This window comes from Ptychodera flava, chromosome 5 (genome assembly GCF_041260155.1).
Source record: "Ptychodera flava strain L36383 chromosome 5, AS_Pfla_20210202, whole genome shotgun sequence".
NCBI lineage: Eukaryota > Metazoa > Hemichordata > Enteropneusta > Ptychoderidae > Ptychodera > Ptychodera flava.
Window position 1 is genome coordinate 20,026,447 of NC_091932.1, and position 25,231 is coordinate 20,051,677.

General features: G+C 38.4%; 1 protein-coding gene across 1 annotated transcript in view; it reads left to right on the forward strand.

Moving 5' to 3' along the window:
* LOC139133210 (latrophilin-like protein LAT-2) overlaps positions 1 to 23,959 on the forward strand; it is a 58,241-nt gene extending 34,282 nt beyond the window's left edge. Inside the window, exons 10-23 of the mRNA XM_070699680.1 lie at positions 1,904 to 2,024; positions 2,185 to 2,300; positions 4,608 to 4,725; positions 6,529 to 6,632; positions 8,214 to 8,316; positions 15,211 to 15,431; positions 15,667 to 15,733; positions 16,901 to 16,992; positions 17,737 to 17,905; positions 18,597 to 18,674; positions 19,284 to 19,404; positions 19,973 to 20,100; positions 21,566 to 21,641; positions 22,068 to 23,959. Of these exons, the coding sequence (XP_070555781.1) occupies positions 1,904 to 2,024; positions 2,185 to 2,300; positions 4,608 to 4,725; positions 6,529 to 6,632; positions 8,214 to 8,316; positions 15,211 to 15,431; positions 15,667 to 15,733; positions 16,901 to 16,992; positions 17,737 to 17,905; positions 18,597 to 18,674; positions 19,284 to 19,404; positions 19,973 to 20,100; positions 21,566 to 21,622 (1,495 nt within the window). The 3' untranslated portion in view covers positions 21,623 to 21,641; positions 22,068 to 23,959. The remainder of the gene's footprint in view (positions 1 to 1,903; positions 2,025 to 2,184; positions 2,301 to 4,607; positions 4,726 to 6,528; positions 6,633 to 8,213; positions 8,317 to 15,210; positions 15,432 to 15,666; positions 15,734 to 16,900; positions 16,993 to 17,736; positions 17,906 to 18,596; positions 18,675 to 19,283; positions 19,405 to 19,972; positions 20,101 to 21,565; positions 21,642 to 22,067) is intronic.
* Positions 23,960 to 25,231: the final 1,272 nt, after the last annotated feature.

The window sequence follows — 25,231 nt, forward strand, 5'->3', positions numbered from 1 at the left end:
TAGTCTTTCGTCATATCGTCATATTTCATTGACCTTGTTCTTCTTGACCCCATCATTGACGAGGTAGAGAAAAATTTCCGTCGATCTTTAACTTCTGACTTATTGAAAAATCACCTGTGTTATACACATTGACCGCACAATTTTTTCCTCAATTGCTTGTCTTCACATTGGATAGGGAAGGGTTTTATTTTAACGTTCCAGCGACTGTTCAAATGTGCACCACCTAATGGTCCAAACAGACAGACTTATTCTCAGTAAATTGCTTATGAATGAAATGAATTGTATTTAAAGCTTTCTGTATCGTCGTCTTTTCATTAAAGTCATGAGCTGTTTTCTTCATTATAAGTGAGTTTCATTCCGTCGGCGATAATCAGAAGTTCAATATTTTCAATCTGAAACTCTCAAAGACATATTTTCCGATAAACCGCTAAAACTGTGTTCAGATTTCAAAAGTTTACATAACAGATCAGCGCCTGTAGGTTCGGACATATATTTTTGAATGTTTTTACACAGTGCGCTCACAACATACAGAAAGAGAGAGACACGTTTTCAAAAGGAAGGTTTAATTTACAGTTACTGAAGTGCAACAATATAGATACTGTGGTGGTATAGACTTGCCGAGGTTTCAAAAGAAGTTCATTGTTTTAAACTTGTTACAATCTCCATACGGGCTACTGTAGAAGAAGTCAATTTTGCCCTTTACTGCGGGAATCCTTTCAAAACTCTACGATCTTCTTTCCGGCTGACCATGACATGTATATTTGACCAGATTATCAATTGCATTTTTGAAAAGCTCTTGCACCTTCTTATGAAAGGTTATATAAAATATTTTTTAATTCCGTCATTTTTATAACGCAAAAGTAACCACGTCAATGATCCATTTTCGGCCTAGTGATACCACTCTACACTGAAAAAACAAGGGAAAAAAGATAAAATCGCGTAAAAGTACCAAATACACGGTCTTTTTAGAACAGTAATGGATGTCCTTTACAGCTGAAAATCTATCATCATTTTTTCACGGAAGGTGAGGAAATCGAATTTCCGAAGGTTCTTACAGTTGTCAGTCACTTGTTTCCCTGGCGAACAATGATCTCACAATTTGCCACTATGGGGGTTTCATAATTGCACTTCTTTCGATTAATGCTCGTACCTTGCTGGAAGTATGGGTAGCGGTAATTGACGGGCACTTTATCATTGTAAAGTACCTGTTTTGTAGCGCCACGCCAGATTTTATTCCTTTTGTTTGTCTGCAGACAAAATAGCAACGTCGACATGTACATCTTCTTGTACAGCGAATTTTTGTATATACTTAGATTTCAATATCGAATGGTACGTGGATATGCTTTTCGCAATTATGATAAAATAATCTCCCTTCGTGGAGATTATCTTGACACAGTTTATTTGAAAAACAGAACTGATATACAGGAAAATGACGATGAAGTATCATTGAGTCGTTTACTAATGTGCCTTCAAAATGATAAACTATTAAAAATTGGTACAAAAACGGATTCAGTGCTTACTCTAAACGCCGTAGCTTAAAAGGTACGACATGATTTTATCTTTTGAAATTGTGAAACCAATCCAGGATATGTATGCCTTTGCTTTCTTTACGAGGAAAACGAAAGGTTCTTATCAAAAATGGAGGTAAAATAGTCCCAAACGTTCCTTTGCACCTTAACGTTTGTACGTCTACAGGCAGAGTGCTGTAAACATTTTCCCAGACTGACACGTCATTCGGGGACTCTGTAGTGGTACCCACTTGTTCAACTGTTGAACAAATCGCAAATTTTGGCAAGAGTAGTTTACTCCATTACAATATGCAACGTATGGCCATGGATTATAAAGCCGTGGTCTGTCTCACTACAACAGTAATGAAACCAGTAAATATTTGTGTAATTTTTAGTCCTTTGCAGGATTCGGAAGCCGTCACAGAGAAAATTAACTCCGGTGTCTTGTCCTGTTTTTTAATCGTCAATGGCGTCTTGACGTCACTTCCGGTCGAAATCCTCTTCCAGCATACACAAGTACGTGTTTGTAGTAATTGTTCTTATTTTTAAGCGCCAAACGTAGCATATGGTTGAAATTTTACTCCTCGTCCAAATATGAGACAAGTGTTTGTACATTATATATGTTTTAACTAGTGTTATAAAATCTTAAACTTCGAAATGTTTTCGTTTGTCACAGCCAGTTGTCCCCAGACACGAAGAGGTGTATGTGGAGGAAAGCACGAGACTTGTAACACACCAAAAAATTGTGAAAAAGGCTGAGTCATTATGTAGTTACTATGACTATGACGAAAGGTGGGTAATGTTATATGTTATGTTATCTTTATTTATTAAAGTGTCATGTGTGGACTTATATAATGCCACACCCAGCCCCTAGGGCTTACAAGACACTGGAGTAATACAGTTCTTTAAGTTATGAATAAATAAGCGTAAACATGCTTAAACATTATACATAAAGTCGTTTCTCTTACAAAAAGCATTACTTACAAAGTTTGCTAGGTCTACAGGCATGACTTTCATTAAAAATTCTAGATTTTCTTCGTCGCCCTTTATGTCAAAATGTGGGGATATTTCCCTAGCTTTTGAAAACAAAGACTCTCGAAATTCACGATACAATCCACAATGAAAAAGAAAATGTATCTCATCTTCAACTGCGTCTTTACAGAAATCGCATATTCTTTCCTCCCTATCTATATTTGAAAATCTCCCTGTTTCAATTTTTAAAGGAAGAATACCTAGTCTGAACTGTGCTAAAAGTGATCTTTTACAACGTGACAAATTACCTGTTAAGTAATTTTCCAGACCATAATGTTTCTTGAATGTAATGTATGTTTTTAACTTAGGTTTATCTTTCACCTTAATTTCCCAATTATTGCTATAAAAATTTCTTAGTTTTTCTTTGACAAGTGCAATATTACATGTCTCAATATTATGAAAAACTCCTTGTAAGCCAATTTCTGAAAATAATTTCAAAATATCCTGAGCCCAATTTTTGGAATTGAGCCTATATTCCCATAAGAAAATTTGTTTAGTTATCCTATCATGTGGCATTGATAATAGACGGTTCCATAGTCTGACCATATTCAACTTGTGCCTTAAAAGACAACTGTCCCAGCCCATGTCACCATTCATGGCAAGGTACTTTGGTGGGTACTTTTTAGAACTTCCCTCTTTTGGGTATACTGTGAGCATAAGTATCTATACTTTACTTTGTTTTATGACATATGGCATGAAAATACTAAACTACTTGTTTTTAAAGTGTAACGCATTACTTGCCATAGTTTCCTTATCTTGGGTAATGTTACGTTAATCTTCATGAGCTACTATATTCGAGCTATGGCCAGTAGTTGGTAAAAATGCACGTTTCACATTGTTGAAGCTATCGTGCTATGGGCAATTGTATGCCATTGTACATTATAGAACCCAAACGTGTAAGGCAAACGTGCATGACTAAACACAGTAAAAGTCTGCACGTTAGACATTTTAGACACGGTAGGTCCATACAGGTTAGGTTTGCACGATACACGATAGGTTAGCATGATTGGCGTAATAGATTTTGACCGATGTTGAAAACCTAAAATGACATACACATTAGACATTTTAGACACGTTAGGTCCGTACATGTTAGGTTTGCACGATGCACAAGTTTGGCTTTTTTGGTCACGTTAGTTCCGAACTAACATGTCAAACATGCACTACTGAAATGTAAAAATGTCTAAAATGAAAAAATCCCGACTTCTGGCCATGGATGCTATATTCTAGACTTGCAATGAGGCTCATACGCATTCAAAGGAAAAGGCGTTACAACGCTTTTGAAGCTGTTTTGTACATGTCTATAGTTATGAGAACCTGTAAAACTTTCAAACACATTTGGCTTGATCATACAACTCTGCCATCTTTAAGGACGTTACTTGCATAGAACAAATCGACAAGTAACGTTTTCCTTGTTAACGCTATAAGGGTGACTTTAATTAATTACTCATTTGTTCGTATATAGGAGGGTTATCAAAGATTGGGAAACACTTAAACTCGGGGATCTAATATGAGTTAAGTTTGAAGTATATTATGATTAAATATTTCATTCAATATTTGCGGCTTCTCATATATGCAAAACAGTTCTGGAGTCTTACAGACATGTTGTCTCCTATGTGCAGTTAAAATAATTGAATCACAATAATAGAGCGATACATTTTTGCCATCGGCAGATTGTTCGGTAATGAAAGAGCTACAGTGCCATAATTATATGTTCAAGAAATTGGAAAGCTTTAAGGATATCACTAACGACATCTTGTCCGTTGTTTGTCACTGACATTGGTCTTTTTTTTGAAATGATCGTGCATAAGGCACCACATTTCTGATTTCTGTGCCAAATTTTGTATAGTTTTGTGCTATTACCACTGTCACCATATGACTGAATGGGAGGAAAATAATTCACACAAAACAATTTCAAAGAAAGAGAGATGGAATAGGGAAGCTCATCTATATCACGTTCTTCCAAGAAACCTTTAACTTTAAGTCAATCAGTAATACCCGTGCAGCAAACACATCCTGCAAGTAGTCGATGTATACTGTAATTTACTCTCTACGTGTGCTGTTTTGCAGCAAATGGAGTCAGACAGGTTGTCAAGTAGACAGAATGGCGTCCAGTAATGAGCAAACCTTATGTCACTGTAACCATACAACGAATTTCGCTGTTCTCATGCAAGTCAAAGAATTTTCGGTAAGCATTTACGTTACTATACACACGCTATATTTATTAGTCAAATGCATGCATAGCTAAGTATGTACAGATAGATAGATAGATAGATAGATAGATAGATAGATAGATAGATAGATAGGCAGGCAGGCAGGCAGACAGACAGACAGATAGAGACATACAGGTAGATAATAGGTACATACATGCATACATACATACATACATACATACATACATACATACATACATACATGCATGCATGCATGCATGCATGCATGCATGCATACATTCATTCGTACGTACGTACGTACATGCATGCATGCATGCATGCATGCATGCATGCATGCATGCATACATACATACATACATACATACATACATACATACATACATACATACATACACACACACACACACACACACATACATACATACATACATACATACATACATACATACATACATACATACATACATACATACATACAATACATAACGGTGTGCAGCTGGGCAAATTTATTTGGTCGACTAATCGCAAAAGGGAGTATGCGGTAAGGGAGACTAATTTTACATAGCAACAACTTCTTTAGAATAAAGATATTGTCGGGCACACCGGGCAGCTTCTCGCTTTTGTGAATGATATATGTGATTTTGAATTTGCTCTCTGAATTCAAAAATACCTCTAGAAACAAGTCCTATCACATTGTTGCGGTGTACAATCTGAGTAAATGATTTGCTAGTCGGAGGGTGAACTCAGGTCATTACCGGAAATGACGGGAAACAACCATGATGACAGGTTTAATTGGTTACTACGGTAACGCGCCTGTCCATTTCCGGTCAAATTGGAGGATGTAGGCCTAATCAAAGGAAAAAAGACTTGGGTTTTGAACGTGCAATTGAGTCGTATTGTTTGTGACCGTGATCGTGATAGGCAACCGATTGCGATAGCGCTGTCCAGGTTACATAGGGACTTATGACCTCGTCATCAGGGGAAGGCTTGCGTAGCCTACTGTAGGGTTAGTAAAAATAAAATGGATCGCCAGAAATCCCTCCTTTGAATCCATGACGTTAATGTCAGTGATGAAGATTTATCATAGTTTACTAAAGCTCGATCGTTTCAAGTGTATTGGAAGCTGCATGCAGTATGTAAGGCATCTTGTGACACGGTCAATGGCAGAGATACATCTCAGAATGCCCAGAGTTAAACTCCCTTCCTTCAAATATATAGCAATAGTTTGAAGAGCGTAATATTTCGATATATACCCTGCCTCACACAAAAGTAAACTCATTACTCCACTACTAGGCTCCTCGGCTTTAGCTTTCACATGTCAATAGGTACAAATGATTATCAATACTGCCTTCCATTATTTATCTTTTAAAAATATTGCAATCCGCAAAATATAGACACTGCCTCTCCAGTTTTTACACCTCACATACGTAAACATATTTGCATGAAGGCAAATCTCTTATATCAGCCGAGGGGTGTCTACGTTTGCATAACTAGTGGTATACCTGCATCACTCAATTCGTGAGTGCAAGGGTCATAAAACTAATTCATAAAAGTGCAGAAAACACTTGTCAAACTCGCTTTGCAAAAATGACCTTTTCTCCTGTCGGTGGTAAACAACCACATTCATTTTCTCATACATATTAATAGACTTCAGTAACGAATTTTCCCCTGCTATATATCTAAAGCTTTAGACCTGTCAATTTTCCTTTAAGCATTCGCACGTTTCGGTCAACTCATTTATTCCGAAAAATCTAGCGAATGTTACCGATCGACAGCTCACGATTCTGAACCTTGTCACGTGTTTTTATTTTATTCAGATATCCGAGACCCATGTGAAGGCGTTGGACATAATCACCATGATAGGGTGTTCAATATCATTATGTGCGTTGGTCGTTACTATCGCCATGTTCATCTGGCTGGAGTAAGTAATGGTCGTTATAACTTTGGCGGTAAATCCGGCAATATTCAGATTCTTAACATTAGTGTTACTGATAAAGCATCCTGGTTTTCCACGAAACACGTGATTTGCTCTCTCTCTCTCTCTCTCTCTCTCTCTCTCTCTCTCTCTCTCTCTCTCTCTCTCTCTCTCTCTCTCTCACTGAACTGCCCATTTAATATAAACTATTAATAAATTTCGTGTTACATTCAAGTACAATAGTAAATGCAGTTTCTATGTTAGCATATGGATCTAACAGCTTTTAGTTCAGAAAACATATTTTCAGTAAATCGTCCAAACAACAGATACCAATACAGATAGGCGGACTATCGAACAGTACAATAATAACTGCCGTGACAATCTCTATTTTTTATTAAAAGAAGGGTCATTACACCTTGCTCAGAATATACCAAGGAAAAACTTCACAAATAACATGAACATGTATTCGCCATCAAAATTACTACTTGGCAACAAACAGAGAAATTGTAGCCTTGATCCGTACACTCACCTGACCTTTACCTTCTTGGAAATAATACAAAACAAAGTAATCTTATATGCATGCTCATGATTCAATGACGTCAAAAGAGAATATTTGAAAGTGAAATTGTGTTTTAGTAGCACGAAACTCTACTAGACAAAAGGATTCACGTTTGTGTTCGGCGTTAATTCACAAGAGGCGAAGAGACTTGGAGATGTTGTTTACCCTGATACGTGCTTTTCGCGTCAAGTCTTGTGAGAAGAAGAGTTTCTTTCAAAGAAAGTTCACCCAGCATGACAGGAAACCTCGGTGTTAGAGATGACATTTATTTATTCGGTGTCACGCTATACTTCGCAGTTGAAAAGCTTCGAGCTAGTAACGAAGCTCACAAAGCTCCGATGCATTTTTTTCATCCGTTTTGCTCTCTATCATCCTGTCATTTGAAGGGGAGAAAGGAGAAAGTCTGACAAAATGAAAACTTTTCAGAAATACGTAGTTGACGTCGGTTGGAGGGGTGAGCTAGCATCTAATCTCACTCCCCTATAGTTACTATAACTCTCGATATGGTTTAGTTGATATGACATTACTCTTGCATAACCTTATCACCCCGTAAAGGGGGGGGGGGGGATGTTGAAAAATGGAATTGCAAAATGAGTAATCAGATTCTCTAAAACTGTGATAAATATATTATTGTATCAAGGAAATAGGTTTTAAAAACGTGCGCACGCACATATTCACAAGTATAAATTTTATATCAGTTTTGTCAAAGTTTTACGGACTACAACCCTGGCCTGAGAGATATTTCAAGTCGGCTGTGTATTTTATTGAGTATCCCATGCATATGGAATGCACATTTGTAACAGAGAAACACAGCAGTGAATTTCTTGAGATACCTAACCTTTCTTTTTCATGAATGTGTAATACATTTTATGTCAGAAGTTAGTTTGTCAACAGCAACCAAACCACATGTATACCTACAAACTGCAAGAAAGTACAACTGTACCATGAATTTCCATAATTATGCTTACAGTATTTTGTCGCTAGCGTCCTTGTAGAACGTCATCCTATTGTGTTCATGTTGGTTTCAGGACGCTGAAATCTGACCACAATATCATCCATTTCAATTTGATCATCGCATTGCTGGTAGCACAGACGATTTTCTTGTCGGGGGTGTCTGCTACAAGTAACAAGGTAAGAGCATTAAATGTTCGATCCATTCTAAAAAAAGACATCAAGCCGGTAATATGCAATGGTTGGTTTTTCAGTAAATTCAATATGTTTCTTTTTATCGAAATTGCATACAAATGTTTAACTTTGAAAGGAGAAACTCGGTTTTAACGATGCGACTCAGGTTCAAAGGTCAATTTTAGGAATTTTTTTTTTATTTCAAATTTCGAACCACTGATACGTGGTCTTTCTTTTGGGTAAAGGTGTTGGGTCACATCGTACCGGGAAATTCCTGAAATATTACTAAAATGGCAAACTATCAGCTACACCTCGTGCCATTATTTCCCTTTTGTCTTAACGGTCGCGGATTACCGACCACGATATCTTTGATAAACACGCAGAGATTAGTATGTATAGGCTTTGCGGTATAGTGCGCATGCGCTTGCTTCAACGTTATGCTCAGCGTTTTGAACTCCGCATGTATTGGTAGTATGGTACGGCAAACACGTCGAGCAGACCAAAGCCGGTGCTCGCGCTCCATACCGTCGAAAAAGCAAGCGAGGTCCACAAAAGCGGACCTGAAAAAGACGGCAACGTGCGCAAAGGTCGATTCAAATCTAAAACAGTCCGACTTTGGCTCATACTCCCTGCAATAACGATCAATAATGCAGTGAAGAGTCAGATTTGGCCGAGGACGCAGACGATAACGGAGACAACTATGAAAGTATTTGACACGCTGCTTTTCGAACATATTAGGCTATGCTGATTGCATACCCGAGTCAAAAAATTAGCCTGAGCGAGATGAAACTTCTGTTAGTTGCGATAATTTTATCACTCTTGCTGTACATGCTTGGTGTTAGTATCGTGTTCTTTTATATTTTTAAACTCGAGTTTTCTATCGTGCAGTCTTTTCGTGTCTGCTGAGAAACCTTGAACAACACCGTACCCGACAACAAGTGACATTTATGTCAAGGAGTTTCCCAAGCCAGTGCAGGAGTTCATACACACATAATGTAGATTCACAAGAGCAAGTTCACCGATCTGCTAATTTTTCGAAACGAAATGCAAATATATTTTTTTATTTCATGCCTTTTCTTTCTTTAAATATAGCTCAGAAATTAAATTACGTCAAACGTGAATTGCGAGGGTTCACAAATGATTATTGTGTGCGTGTTGTCTAAACTTATCAATTACCCGCAGACTCGAGATCCACAGCTACTAGCTGGACCTCAACACTGAACGTAAAACAAACCCGGCTCAACTTCTATAAGTGCTGAAACTAGCAATTTTTGCTATATGAGGTCAGTCATCGAAAGTTTGACTGAAAGTAAAAATCTCCGAAATAATTATGTGTGCTCTGGTATTGCGCAAGTCGAGTGACTCCACTGTAGACTAGTCCGATACTCTGTCTCTCGGAACACGCTGTCGATGACAGCCTGCACTGTTTTACGCTACGGCGTGATTATTATTAGTTTGATAAAATCGGTACAAGAACACATATAAATAAAGTTTGTAAAAATAACACGAGTCAATCTCTCCCGTCGTAACGAAGGGCGACAAGTTTGCAGTGCGGTGCAAAAGCTAAGAAAATACGACAGACATTTTATGTTGTCAAGAGTTACATGTGTTCGTCTCATCTTGAGGTAGGAAAACTAGCAACTGACGTCCCGTTCGCACAGTGTCGGTGCTAACATGAACTTGACAATCACTTTTCACAAAAAAACATGCATAAATTGCCGATCGCGAGACAGGAAGTAGACAACTTGAGTCAAGAACAAGTGAATGCCCGACGCGATCGCGCGACGACAGCACACAGGTCTCGATCTGATAGACTTTTTTACACAAGTTTCGACGTCTTCGTCTTGACTGTGAACACTGGTAACCAGATTGTAACCGTTGAGTTAACAGTATACAGTTAATATGCTAGTTAAACGTTCCAAAAATGGATTAAATCGCCAAGTACCCCTCTGTGTTTGTTGTGTAAATACCACCCACTGCTGGCAGTAAGCATTTGCCAGTTCAGTGTATAATTTCTTTCTATTTTCACACGATCTGCAATCCTAAACATATTCAAAATATGCAAAACTGACTCTAAATACTTCAACTTATTCCTGGTATAAGAAAATTCGCAGAAAATAGTGCGCGAGTGGGACTTCTTGGTCACAATGTGTGACGCATAGGTCGTTTACACAAATCGTCGATTTTCTCAGTTCCGTTTTTGGCAGTGCGTACATTATTCAAATAAGTATAAGTCGGCGGCGCCTGGACAGACTAGCCTGATTTTTCACCTGTGGACAGTGAATGAATATATCTGAAAGACCGTGTCTCAGATTTCCGATAAAGGGCCTGGAAGTGAAGATATCCTGACAAACGTGAACAAAGGCCGATAATTTATGCAAAAAACGTCAAGTTGACACTTTGAAGGTGCATTGTGCGAAAACAAAAGCGAATTTCAAAAATCCGGGACACGGTTTTTTGCCCAGTATACCCAGCCGTCGATTGCCGTAAACAGATCACCAAGGCCGATTGGAGATTTGTACTTACACTTTTTTGAGTAAAAAAACTAAAAAGCACGTGTTTTTGAGTAAAACAGCCGTATGCGCACTGTTTTTGAAAAACTAACAAATTTTCTGAACTCTTCGGTGACCGAGCAGATAAAAAAAGTACCACATGTCGGGTGTGTGACCACGTCTTCTTTGTGAAAATGAGGATTGAAAATAAGTGACAATGAACTGAGTCGCTACCTTAAGACTTAATATAAAAGCGCATATAGTTGTCAATTTCACATCAAATATTGTTAATATACGAATGAAGTTCGCTTATATTTATAATAACGCCTCATGCTTTTGTTTCTGTCCTTTATCTGTTAAGGTAGAATGCGCCTCGGGGAGAGATATTCGGACTCTCAAACTTTTACAATTCTTTTCTTGTCTACCACTTGTGGGTGTTCATTTTAATGCTCTTGGCGTAAGAAAACTTTTCACCGTCTTCAAGTTTTTCGCAAATCGAAAACTTTATTTTTCTTCATAGAGTTAACACGGGGATTCGGCCATTTTGTTTCAAACATCGGTAAATCTTGGTTAATTTTTTCCTGTAGTCCCATAATTGCACGGTTTCCCCCGATTTTTATTTTTGATTTTGAAAGAGAATGGTTGAAATATTGCTCGAGGAAAATTTGAGCAAAGTTTAAATCTTTCACTTTCGAGGCGCATAGTCCTACTACCTTATGTCCAGAAATCGCATTCTCTTTCTGTAGTGTTCTGTTTCAAATGTCGTGCCCCGCTTCTGTAGTTTATCAAGAAACGTCTGCCCTGCGGCCGCAAACTACGACGCAGATAGCAAATCTTCCCTACGTTGGTCATACACTTTGATGTCACATTAGCATTATACATGTGGACCAGAGCAGAAGGGAATATCGGGCAATATGTAACATCCATATATAGGCCTATTATGAGAAATAAACGGTGTTATCTTTGAAGATTTCGAGACGCTAAACTGTTTCTGTATCCCAACGTCCTCTCGCATAGCTATTCTCTACGGTGGCCCAAAACTACCTGTTCTCTGCATTCAAAGTCTGCGTCGCATTCATTGTTTTTCTCTCACAAATGTCTCCGCATCCAAAATCTGCGTCGCATTCAATTGTTTTCTCTCACATATGTCTCCGCATTCAAAGTCTGCGTCGCAATCAAATGTTTTTCTCTCACATAAGCTTATGTCTCCGCATTCAAAGTCTGCGTCGCAATCAAATGTTTTTCTCTCACATATGTCTCCGCATTCAAAGTCTGCGTCCCAATCAAATGTTTTTCTCTCACATGTCTCCGCATTCAAAGTCTGCGTCGCATTCAATTGTTTTTCTCTCACATATGTCTCCGCATTCATAGTCTGCGTCGCAATCAAATGTTTTTCTCTCACATATGTGTCCGCATTCAAAGTCTGCGTCGCAGTTAATTGTTCCTCTCCTAGATGGGCCACAGGCGGCCCAAACACTATTAATAAGCTTATTATTGAGTTTTTCTCAGTTTTCTCTATCAGTTCTTCTCCCTTTCTTCACGCTCTGACTGATAGTAGGAAATAAAAAGAAATTACTTTATAGCCTAACCTAGCCTCTTGACTCTTTATTTATTTTACACCCCATTACAAGGACGTTTATCTCTCATATACACACATCTTGTAATTAATTAGTCAACATGACTAATTATGCTAATCCGTGGACTTATCAGGGATTTTATAGGTTAGTCAACATCGCGAAAGATAGGAAAGGTTACTAAAACTCCTTTTTCATTTACATCTCTATCTTTCCAATGTTGACCAACCCTTGATAAGTCCACGGATTAGCATAATTAGTTGTGTTGACTAATTAATTACAAGATGTGTATATGAGAGATAAACATCCTTGTAATGGGGTGTAAAATAAATAAAGAGTCAAGAAGCTATAGGTTAGGCTATATAGTCATTTATTTTATTTACTACGATCAGTCAGAGCATGAAGAAAGGAGAGAGACTGACAGTGACAGAGAAAACTGAGAAAACTCAATAATAAGCTTTATTAATAGTGATTGGGCCGCCTGTGGATGGTCGTCGCAGTCAATGATTTTGTCACCAACACATGAAGGCGTTGGCAAGTTTTGGTGAGCGTGACCCTCGCTCCATGACCCATGATTGCATCCGGAAAAAGTATCACTGTTTTAGTGTTCGTGATCGCGAAAAGCTCATTTTTTAAGGTAAGTGACAAAGTAATTTATTGTATTGTAAGCTTATGGGGTTATTGATCTAGCCAAGGGGGTACGCTGCTCACCAGTATGGGCGCATCATAATGGGTCCCACATGAGCGTCCGAATGTAAAACGGCAGCCCGTCCCACAACTGCCAATACATCCAGGGCTAGACGGTGGCTAGATCATTAACCCCATAAGCTTACAATACAATGAATAACTTTGTCACTTACCTTCGAAATCAATGAGCTTTTCGCGATCACGAACACTGAAAGAGTGATACTTTTTCCGGATGCAATCATGGGTCATGGAGCGAGGGTCACGCTCACAAAACTTGCCAGCGCCTCATGTGTTGGTGACAAAATCACTGACTGCGACGCCCATCTAGGAGAGAAACAATTGAATGCGACGCAGACTTTGAATGCGGAGACATATGTGAGAGAAAAACATTTGATTGCGACGCAGACTTTGAATGCGGAGACACATGTGAGAGAAAAACATTTGATTGCGACGCAGACTTTGAATGCGGAGACATATGTGAGAGAAAAACATTTGATTGCGACGCAGACTTTGAATGCGGAGACATTTGTCAGAGAAAAACATTTGATTGCGACGCAGACTTTGAATGCGGAGACACATGTGAGAGAAAAACATTTGATTGCGACGCAGACTTTGAATGCGGAGACACATGTGAGAGAAAACATTTGATTGCGACGCAGACTTTGAATGCGGAGACATAAGCTTATGTGAGAGAAAAACAATTGAATGCGACGCAGACTTTGAATGCGGAGACATATGTGAGAGAAAAACATTGATTGCGAGGCAGACTTTGAATGCGGAGACATATGTGAGAGAAAAACATTTGATTGCGACGCAGACTTTGAATGCGGAGACATAAGCTTATGTGAGAGAAAAACAATTGAATGCGACGCAGACTTTGAATGCGGAGACATATGTGAGAGAAAAAAATTGAATGCGACGCAGACTTTGAATGCGGAGACATATGTGAGAGAAAAACAATTGAATGCGCCGCAGACTTTGAATGCGGAGAACAGGTAGTTTTGGGCCACCGTAATTCTCCGAAGGTAGGCGGTGAGCTGTAATAAGGGCAGAGAACTGTTGACTAGATATGTGGATAGTGTAATGGTGTTACCATATTGTGTTTTCCAGTTAGTTTGTGCCGCGTTGACAGAACGATGACGCCAGACATAAATGAGCGCAGTATCCTAGCAACAAGACTCTCCCCGTGTCGCGAACGCTGACAGTGGACCGATGCCTATAAAAACCACAGCGTCGGTTACAGTGTGATGCCGTAAACAAGTCAACATTGAAATGATAAACGCAAGCGTTTTCAATCACTCTGTTTTAATTAATAGACTGTAAAAACTCCATTATTCGTCTGCCATAATCTCAAACGAGCTATTAAACAAGTTCTAAATTGCCTATACTAGCCGCGGAATGTGATCAGACAGCCAAGCGTCTGTATTTCTACTGCCCCCCCCCCCCGGCAGGCTATGTTATTCGGTCGTTGAGTGCTGCTGAGTCCGCTCGTTTGAAGCAAATAATCCGGACTGCTTATATAAAGAAAGTTATAAAAAAATCCTGATGAAGAAGATTTATAGATCAAACGTGGACGTTCAAGGGTCCTGGGGTGTATCGCACACGATATCTGTTTGCGACAGACAAGATAGTGATGTACGTTCTCTGCTTTATTTCTTTGCGCCCTCTGCTGTCCAATTTTGGACCATGGCTGAAGTAAATCTTTTGCTTTCTGTGTTACCTGGCGACCTTTATTCATCTAATTATTTTGATAAATTTTCTGTTGTTTATTCATTTATAGTGCTGACTCCAATCAAATGAAATCAAATCAAATTCAAGTTGCAATATGCACTTCGTCCGCATGACAGCATGTTTAACCAGCGTTGTTATGACAATGTGAGGAGTTGAATCTACACTAGAAACACGGGCTGGTAAAATTTGAAAATTTGTAAAGGCGCGTACTTTCTCTTTGTTGCTTTCATTTCAAAATAAAAAGAAAAGACAGATTGAAAAAGAACATACTCTCACTATCGCTAGCGGTTTTAGAAATCCTAGTTTTCATTTTTGTCAACGTACCTTCTCCTTATTCAGAGTGCTTAAACCTTACAATTTCCGACATTTACTCACAAAATATTAAGGGATTCTATTCTCGTTTCATCCCAAAAAAGATTGCCTGTATGGCGGTCGCTATCCTGCTGCACATCTCGTTCCTGTCCGTTTTCACGTGGATGTTGATGGAGGGCGTACATCTCTACAGTAAAGTCGTCATCGTATTCGGTACAGAGAGTAGCAAGATTAAGTACTACGTTTTCATTGGCTGGGGCATTCCTTTCGTCATCGTTACCATAGCAGCAGCTGTTAATCCCGATGGTTACGGCACGCCTACAGGGTAAATAATGTTTTGATTGGCCAATAATTTCCGCGAAGCCTTGTTTTACTTTCTACTCCATGACCAAAAGTTTGGATCCTATCGAAGGTAGAAAAATTGTCTTCCCACATTCAGCCATTTTATCAACTTTACCTTCGCCATTCAATGTTACCAGTCTATGATGGTCGATATTGTAATACGGACAAATTTTAACATTTCATAGCTTACAAATTTTGCTCTTTTTCTGTCTTCTCAGATGTTGGCTGGACATGAAAAGCGGGCAGGTGTGGGCATTCGTTGCCCCTGCCGTGCTAGTGCTGTTGGTGAGTTCGATGTCAGTCTATCGTTTAAATAAAGTAGGCAGGCAGTTTACCAATTATTTCCAAAACATAATTCTTTATTACTGATCGAACGACCACTGTGGAATATGTTTTGAAAATCTCAAGTTTCTGAACTAGTATCTCTGAAGAATTCATCGGAGCTCGATCAAATATCTTCTGTAACATCATTAGGACAAGCGCACTTGTGTTTTACGATTCCCTTTATCAAACTTACTTTAAGGTAGTTCGCTCCTCAAAAATGAAAGACATAAACTTTGCTCAAACTTGCCTTAGGCCTAAGGTAGAACGCACCTCGGGGACAAACATTCGAACTCTCAAACTTTTACAATTCTCTTCTGATATACAACATGTGGGGGATCATTTTAAAGCTCTTGGTAAAAGAAAACTTTTCCATGGCTTAGTTTTTCGAAATTCGAAAATTTTTATTTTCCTCCATAGAGTTAACACAGGGATGGCGGCCATTTTGAATTTCTAATATCGGTAAATCTTGGGTAATTTGTTTCTCTAGTACCAAAATTTGCATGGTGACCCCCTATTTTTATTCTTGATTTTGAAAGAGAATGATTGAAAGATTCCTTGAGAAAAGTTATAGCAAAAGTTTAAGTCTTTCACTTTCGAGGTGCATACTAACAACCACTATTTTTAAAAACAAAGAATAAAAATCGGGGGTCATCCTGGTCTTTAGTACAAGAGAACAAGGTACCCAACATTTACCGATGTTTGAAATTCAAAATGACCGGTATATCCCTGTGTCATCTGTACGGACGAAAATAAAATTCCCGATTTATACAAAGCTAAATTGATTGAAATCTTATTTACTCTATAAGCTTCAAAATGAGTCATTACAAGTGGTAACCCAAACGAATATTGTAAAACTTTGAGCGTCCGAGTATCTGACCCCATTCGTCAAGTTTTAACCGAAATCTCAATAATTCAAAAGAAGGTCGTGTTACCGCATTATAAGAAGATGCGGCACGAAAAGGGTATACTTCGTCTAGTGTGTATTTTTCAGACATGAATCAAGGCTGGAAGTACGCATATTTTGAAATATGTGAACGCTTCCATGTGAAATGACTTAAGTGTCCTTTGTCATCGTAGAGGTCGCTGTTGCACTGGTAAAACCGTTCTTCTTTCTCTCGTTTTCGTAAGGTGAATATCATTATCTTGGTAATGGTGTTACGAATCGTCGTCGTGTCAAGCCAGACAGCTTCCGAAAACAAGAAAGAAAACGCTTACGTGAGGCAAGTTTTGAATTTAAAATTTCGGGACAAGTCCTGAACTACCAGTTTTCAAATTGATCCGTGCATACATTTCTAACCATTTCAATTAATATCATGTTACGATACATAAAGGGAATAAGCGCCACAAAATGAAATTGTTGTGAACTTTTGCTCGAACGCTTTTCCAAAGGAAACTTTAAACCACTGGGGTCCTCTTTCATAACGGAGGATAACAACTAGGGGTTACCGTGCACATTTGTGTACTAGATAAACAAATCACCTCAAATTTAATGATAAAAAAAACCCAAGCTTTTATCTCATTTGAATGTACAAACCTGTAAACGCTTACGTTTCTGATTTTCACAAAAACAGGCTTGTAAAACTTCATTTACTCCACAGGACTGAACATGAGTCCCTGCAAGCAGTTTACCAGAATGGAATTGTAAAAATTTGACCTGTCCCCGATGCGACAAATTATGATCAGCCGTGCGCATGTAGTCTGCCAAAATTTGATAACTATGTCGAATTGGATTTGTGACTGTTGGTATACAAAATAACACACGGCAAACTCAACGTATGGAATTTTATAGCAGCATTTGAGTCGGTCGTTTTGTCAAATTCCCTTTTTTTGGCAGCCAAGGAATGCAAACACAAATAGAGTATCAATTCTTTCGGATACTCCCATTTTGATGTTTTCGCAAGTCAACAAATCTTTGGGGCGAATTACATGTTCGTTATCAAATCTATTCCCTCTCTTTCTTTCAGGACTGCTGTTAAGAGTTCCCTTTTCCTCCTTCCAATATTGGGAATCACGTGGTTACTAGGGTTGTTCGCTGTGGACGATAACTCCGTGGTCTTTCAATACATATTCGCCTTTACCAACTCGCTTCAAGGCCTATTCGTCTTCTTGTTCCAGGGGATCCTGAATTCCGAGGTGAGATATCACTTGCTCGCTTGGTGGCGTCTTTCAATATAAAATTGTCATAGTTCTATTGTACATGCATGAGACAAGCTTCGGAATGTGAAACGAAATGAATATATATTATAGCCCAAACACAGTGGATAGAGGGACTGTGGCCCAAGCAAGGGTCTATGTCCACGAGGGTAGGTGACCATTTGCTCTCCTGACGTCGGGCAAATGGTCACCTACCTCGAAGGAGCATAGTCTCTTGTTCGGGCTATAATGATTTCATTACGTGCTTCTCTTAAATAGTTTTCACTCCAAATGTTTGGGTTTATTTGCAAATGACAGTCATACGCTATATTTATATTTTAGACGAAACCCCGTTAAAAAATGGAAAAATTTCAATCATCGAATACCGCATTGATATATTAAATCACTGTTATGCGGCTTATCAATTTTTATACATAATTTTCTTGAAAACGGGTGTTCTATGTAAAACATGTAATTTGAACATTTCTAAATCCAAAAATTGTCAAGTTGAAAATAGTTCCGGTTCACTTTCAGTCAAATGATGACTATACGGCCCCTCGACGTCATCGACGAGTTACCATTGAATAATGTGGAGCGCGCGACGTTCGATATACGAGGCATGTAATTATGGGTCTTGTTGCCTGTTTGCAAACTTAAGGAAATCATGACAGATGTGTTTGATCCTTGACAGGTCAGAACGGCGTTTAAAAGGAAGATGGAGAAACGCGCACTTCAGAGGGGAGACATTGTCACAACGTCTGCAGCCTCGGTAAGGCAACATTGTCCGTCAAAATATGATATGAACGATGTACAGAATTGAAATAAACGTGACCAATTCGAAAATACAGGCTCTTTATAAGAAAAGGTAACTTATAAGTCATGGTTGAGAAATCATATTTTCATAACTTAAATGCCTCACTGTGGGCTGCGATATTTTACCTGAATGTAATAGCATGACGCATGCGTCAGCACTGGCAAGGTTTCCAGACTAGTATTACACGGGATATAGATAAATGGACAATTTGCATATCAGTACATTTGATAACCAGCTTTTATACGGACACATTTCTTTCTCTTTAAATGTTTATTAATTGCTGGGTATAAGGCCATTAGTTTTCCGATGGGCTTAGGTAAATCATGGGTTATTATGACGGATTAATTCGGAGGTTCAAACGTCTGGGCTTCCTTCCATTACAAAATATATGTAAGACAAAAGCAATGGCATGAAACGGACAATCGTTTAGTATTATCCAGAATACGTACTGGAAATACATGAGCGTACACACTGTCACACAAACCCGATTTTTTTTTTTTTTGTTTTTTTTTTTTTTTCAAACTTTCAACGCCAACAGGAAATAATCTCTTTATCTCCTGACAGCACTCTCGTACTTATGACAGAACTGGTTTATCAGGCGACAACAAAACGCGCATGACGTCAACGTCCTCCTCGTTAGATCACCCGACGCAGAATAGGAAGAGTATACACAGTACGATATCGAGTAAGACCCCAATTTCTCTATGATGACATATCGGAGTGACGTATATACTACAGAAATAAAACTTGCTGACTTTAATAGTTTCTATACATTTATATAGAATGCGCTATATATTGCTATTGATACGTAAATAATAGTAAAAAGATTACGAGTATTGCACAAATAGTTGTGAACGAAGGGGGAGATTATACGAATACGTGTATCGTATGCACAACCACGCACACACATGCATCATGCGTGCATCCATCCATCCATCCATCCATCCATCCATCCATCCACACATACATACATACATACATACATACATACATACATACATACATACATACATACATACATACATACATACATACATACATACATACATACATACATACATACATACATACATGTTTAGATACATATATACATATGTATTTGTATGAAACTGTGAACACATGATATTGAAAACTATGAAAAATGTAAATACCATAATATATGCATTAAATGGCTACATATTTGCGTCATCAAGTAAGGCTAGTTTTCGAGTATTCTTTTACTCTACAGTTAAATATTGTGTATTTTGTTTCAGATGGTGACGTCATCATAGAGGAGGATTCCGAGATCTACCGCTTGGAAGAGCCCTCTAGCGTCATGAACAGGACAGGCCACACATACAACCACAGCAGCAGCAGCAACAGATCAGCGACTCCCCTAAGCGTGAGTTGCCCGTTCAATGCACTGTGTTCACCGGACATTTGTCCTGTCACAACTCAATCGCTCGCTTTTTTCGCGCCACACGCTTGTCGTGACGTCATCAAATACGATAAGCATGACACATATGGCACAGTGCATGCAGACAGTGACGCAACTGAATCAATATTTATCATGAGCTCAGATTGCGAGTAAGCGATATGATGTCAATATTGGATGAAATATTTGTTTGTGAAGTATCGATTTTAAGGTGTTATTAGGGAGTGTTCATTTTTATTGGAAGGGGGCCCGGTGGAAATCGCAGAGGCTGAGGTGTGTTTTAGAAAATGGCAAGGGGTTCAAATTTTACAATAAACACTTTTAAAGTGGGTTATATTTTACAAAAGATTTGTATGGATCTATAACATCATCAAAAAGAACCAAACATTCACAAAAATATGTACTATAATATGGTATATTCTATATGTAGTCTGGGGACAATATAAATAGGATGCAATCAGCAACAGGGCTGGTTGTAATCATGAACAAACAACAATTTGCACAAATCCTGCTTCGTAGCATAATAGGGATAGTAAATACTGACTTTCTTGTGTCACTATTACACTTCTGGCCAAGAAAAGAGTAAATAGCCTACAATCTACATATATTAAGTCAAAGAAGTTTGAGATCATCATGATGAGATTGTAAACAGCTTAGCTGTTTACAATCTCGTCGTTATTTAGCAGTTTGCAATCTATATCAAAACAGCTGGTAAACAGCAAACAAGATGTACAAAGGCTGGCTTGTAGCATGATAGGGATACTAAATACGGACTTCTCATATCAATTTGACACTTCTGGTCTGGAGAAAGGGTACATATTCTACAATCTACACAAATCAAGTACTTTTGAAATCATCATTATAATTTTTTATCAATCTGATCAGATCAACAATTTTGACCAGGGGTCACATTACGATGAATTGAGGGCGTCCGTATTTCTGAAATTATTACATTGTGGGGAGTTAAAGTTTTTACATTGCTTACGTTTCTTAACTTCCGCCGCCCGTCGTAAATAATGAAGGCTCCCTGGATCACCGCAAAGGATGGTTTATGACGCAATGTTCGTATGAACCCGTCAGGTGTAGAGCCCATATGTTGAAGTAGCCTGAACAAATAACCTCTCTCAAACCAAATGTAGTGGTTTGAGATCGTAAAATATCCCCGATACGAGTTTCCTTACTTCCTTAAAAATGTACTGATGAGCATTTTTTATACAAATGATACATTATTCGAGTTAAATCGTTGTTTGATGTAATATAGCCAACTGTAGGATTGCAAGGACAGTTGAAGTTACCGCCTTCATGCTTTCCGAGCAAGCACAAAAAAATAAATTAACATATGAAATTTCATTGAGGTTTTCGGTGACAGAGATTAGGTCAGCCGACTTAAATCAATACGTTTGTGACACTATTTATTGTCTTTGCGATACAGGTTCATTCGATCCTACCGGGAGCTGCGGACGATAGCCAGGCACTTTACAACATTTGACTTGTCTGCTATCGAGGAGGTAAAATAAATGCATCGACTCTCTTGCTTTGTTTCAACTTTTCAGAACTGGCTTACCTTTTGAGACTCTTGCACAACTTGTAGTCGTTATTTGAGTAGGACCCGAAAACGGAATATTTTCATTCGATGCCTATAATTATCAATTTGGTTTTTTTGGGTCGAAAATGACATTATTATTCTGTAAATTGAACATGAGGACTGATACAAATGAAAGAGGTTCTATATTGAGTATAAGATTTGATAAAAGCAGTGTGAAGCATAAACCAGTCACGAAACATCTGAACGAACAACATGAACACTAGCTTGTTCGAAACTCATTCTCTCTCTCTCTCTCTCTCTCTCTCTCTCTCTCTCTCTCTCTCTCTCTCTCTCTCTCTCTCTCTCTCTCTCTCTCTCTCTCTCTCTCTCTCTCTCTCTGCTATTAAAGAGATATAATACTCTAAATGATTGGTAAGCTATCGCCACACGCAAAGGACTACGCGTGTACAGTCTACGAAAAACTGCAGATGCAACAACACACCAATGGACCGCCTCAACCACTAGATGGTTTGGACGAAGCGCATTCGTTTTGGAGTTTGCCGAGTGCAATGTTTCCTCATAATCACTCAGCCATCACATTCTGTGTTCAACAACTTAAATCTGGAACATATACGGAAGCTGAACACTTCTCAACTCATTACTGAGACTTTAGTCGGGGATGTGTAAGACTTGTGTAAAACTTTGAAAGGAACAGTCGTCCGCTTATTCAATTAACCATTGGATTTAGTAAGGTTTGAAAAACAAACATGCTGCTATAAAAATATACCTTCTGAATAGATTGCGCAACTGACATAGTGCATGCTTATTACATAACCACTACATTTACGCAAGGTCGTTTTTAATATCTCTTATTTTCGCAGCATGCGTCCAGACTTAATTATCGAGATCAGACTCCAGTGGGTTCATGCGAAAGCAAGATAGGTTCTTAAGTCTGGTTAGTGTGCGCATGCGTAGGTGAAATCTAGGGTGCTGGCAGACGCTAGTATTTTTCCACTATGCTTTATTTCATAGCAACGAATAATTTGTTTCAGTACATCTTGTCAACATCGCTAGATAGTTGATGAGTACAATATTTGCATTTGTTGTAACGTACCGCAGAGACACGGCTACTCGCTGGGTGATCTTTACATGAGCGCTTATTGAGCGCAGTGTTTGCACTTTGCTGAAGACAATAGCGGGAGCAGACGATAGCCCTGGACGAGCTGCAAGTTGGAGACGTTCGGTACAATAACGCAGATGTGTCAGCGACTGCGGTTGTTTATATTCGGGATAAACTTCAATAAATGAAACGTTAGTGATTTTGATATACTGGTTGTAAATATTAATTTTAAAGAGTTTGTCAACTTACTGCGTACAAGTAATTCTAGTAATTCATGTGCGGAAAGATACTACTTGGGTCTGAACGCGACGTTAGCGGTCATGTCGCATCGCGCCCTCAATACGTTTCGTGATGGACCCACAAAGGGCGAGTGTTTCTTACAATTGACAGCCGAATTAATCTATCATTTATCTGCACACAATATGCGCCGACTTATAGCATGAAGATTTAGGGACCGTTGCAGAGTTGTCGTCTATACAACTTTTATTTTAACTAAAATATGGTATGTTCCTAGAAACATTAATCCATCGCAATCGTATAAAATCACAAACTTTTCTAATAATGTGTCGTCCTTCTAAAGGTGGGAATTATAGTCACGCTACTCTATGCTTTCGGCAAAATCATTTCCAACTTACAGCTTACTACAAAATTAGATTATGCCGATTACGGTACACTGGTATGAGATATTGTGTCAAATTTCGACATTCTGCGCATGACAACAGTTTACCAGCTGCAGACCCAGAATCATTTCGTGTATGTTGGGAAAGGTATAGAGGGGTCGTTAATCGCCACCAATCAGGCTTTTTGTTCCAATTTATTTCATTCGAGACGTGTTTCATATCTATATATATTGTATAACTACCTTGCCTTACATATAATGTAGTTTTTTACTGAGTTATAAAATTATACTCAACCACCTTGAAGCAAGTTTAGAAATTTACAAGAGTTACCTCTTCAAGACGTTTGACTTTTACATTCACTTACTTGTACTTGGGTAGAGTACATCTTATGCTTCTACTCGTCTGTCCTTTTTGTCATTTAGATTTAGATTAAATTAAAAATAATCATATTTTTATGTCATTGATTATGAAAATAACCAATATAGATAGATACGATAGTATAGATGAAAAGTTGAGTGAGTTTTGTTACATGGTGATTTAAGACGCTCGTTGAAGGCACAATCACTCCGGCCTCTGCGTTTTTGCTCTGAGTTACTTGGAACAATAGACAAGAAGTGACGCAATATCAATGAAAGAAATCGCTGGAGTGGCAATGCATGAGAACTACCAAGGTACCTGTCTTAAGGTAGAACGCGCCTCGGGGACAGATATTCGTACTCTCAAACATGTCCCTAAGGTAATTTCAATTTCGAAGCGCAAACTGCCTTGATCGGCCATCATTAATTGTACCCACCGTAAGTGAGTCGTAGAAGTGAAATTGTATCGTTCTGTCGAAAATATGGCATACCTGTCTTCTGTGATGATTATCTGATATCAATTTAACCAAGGAGACAGTCCCAACAACAGACAATATCTTCAACTTGTCGTTTCAAGCCATGATCATTAGTTTACCTATATACATGCAAAGCTCTCCTAACTGACAAGTCTTGTAATTTTACAGCGAAAGCACTGATTTATTTTAGATGACACTCTCAGCTCTGACCCAGTTATGCGAGATTTTCTATGTGTCAAATAGATAGATTAAAGCGACTGGTGAGCCCTTCTGTTGAAGACACTATATCACACAAGACTATGGCTACCGATACATTTACATGACGTGTGACTAATTCGATATCGAACTGTTGGACACGAAACGTACAAGTTTCGAATAAATTAAAGTATCACGAAATTATGTTGTATAGTTGGATGATTTTTTCGAAATAGTCGATGACACGATGGCTAATGCATTCAGGTCGACGAATTCTCGACGTTTTTATAGCAGAATTCGTAGCTGTAAGTATCCAAATATTTTTCTACAAGTCTTCTATGGCGATTTTGAAAAAAACAAAACAAAATATAACACTCTTACTGTCATTGGTACAAACATGCGCTAAAGTTTCATCGACAACTTTATTCAATTGGTTTCCACTTTTCCAATATCATTTCATATCGCTTTCCTTTTTCTCATTTTGGTTGATGGAGTTAAAAAAGATCTTTGGAAACTACAATTAACAATTAATCCAGAGATGAAATAGGTTCTCACTTCCATACTTTTGCCACATCTTTGTCAGTCTGAAAGCTTCATAATTTGCCTTGATGTCCTGTGTTATGTAATTAGTTAATTGTTGTTTAATCTTCAAACTTAGAGAAAAGCGAATTTGCCCCATCCCTTTTGCATTAGACTTGCAGACATCAAATGTATAAACATCCGGGCAAATTTTTACTGATTACGATTTCTTTCGAGCCGATATACACATAAACAATACAAGTATACTCATTTGAAACTTCGTCGTA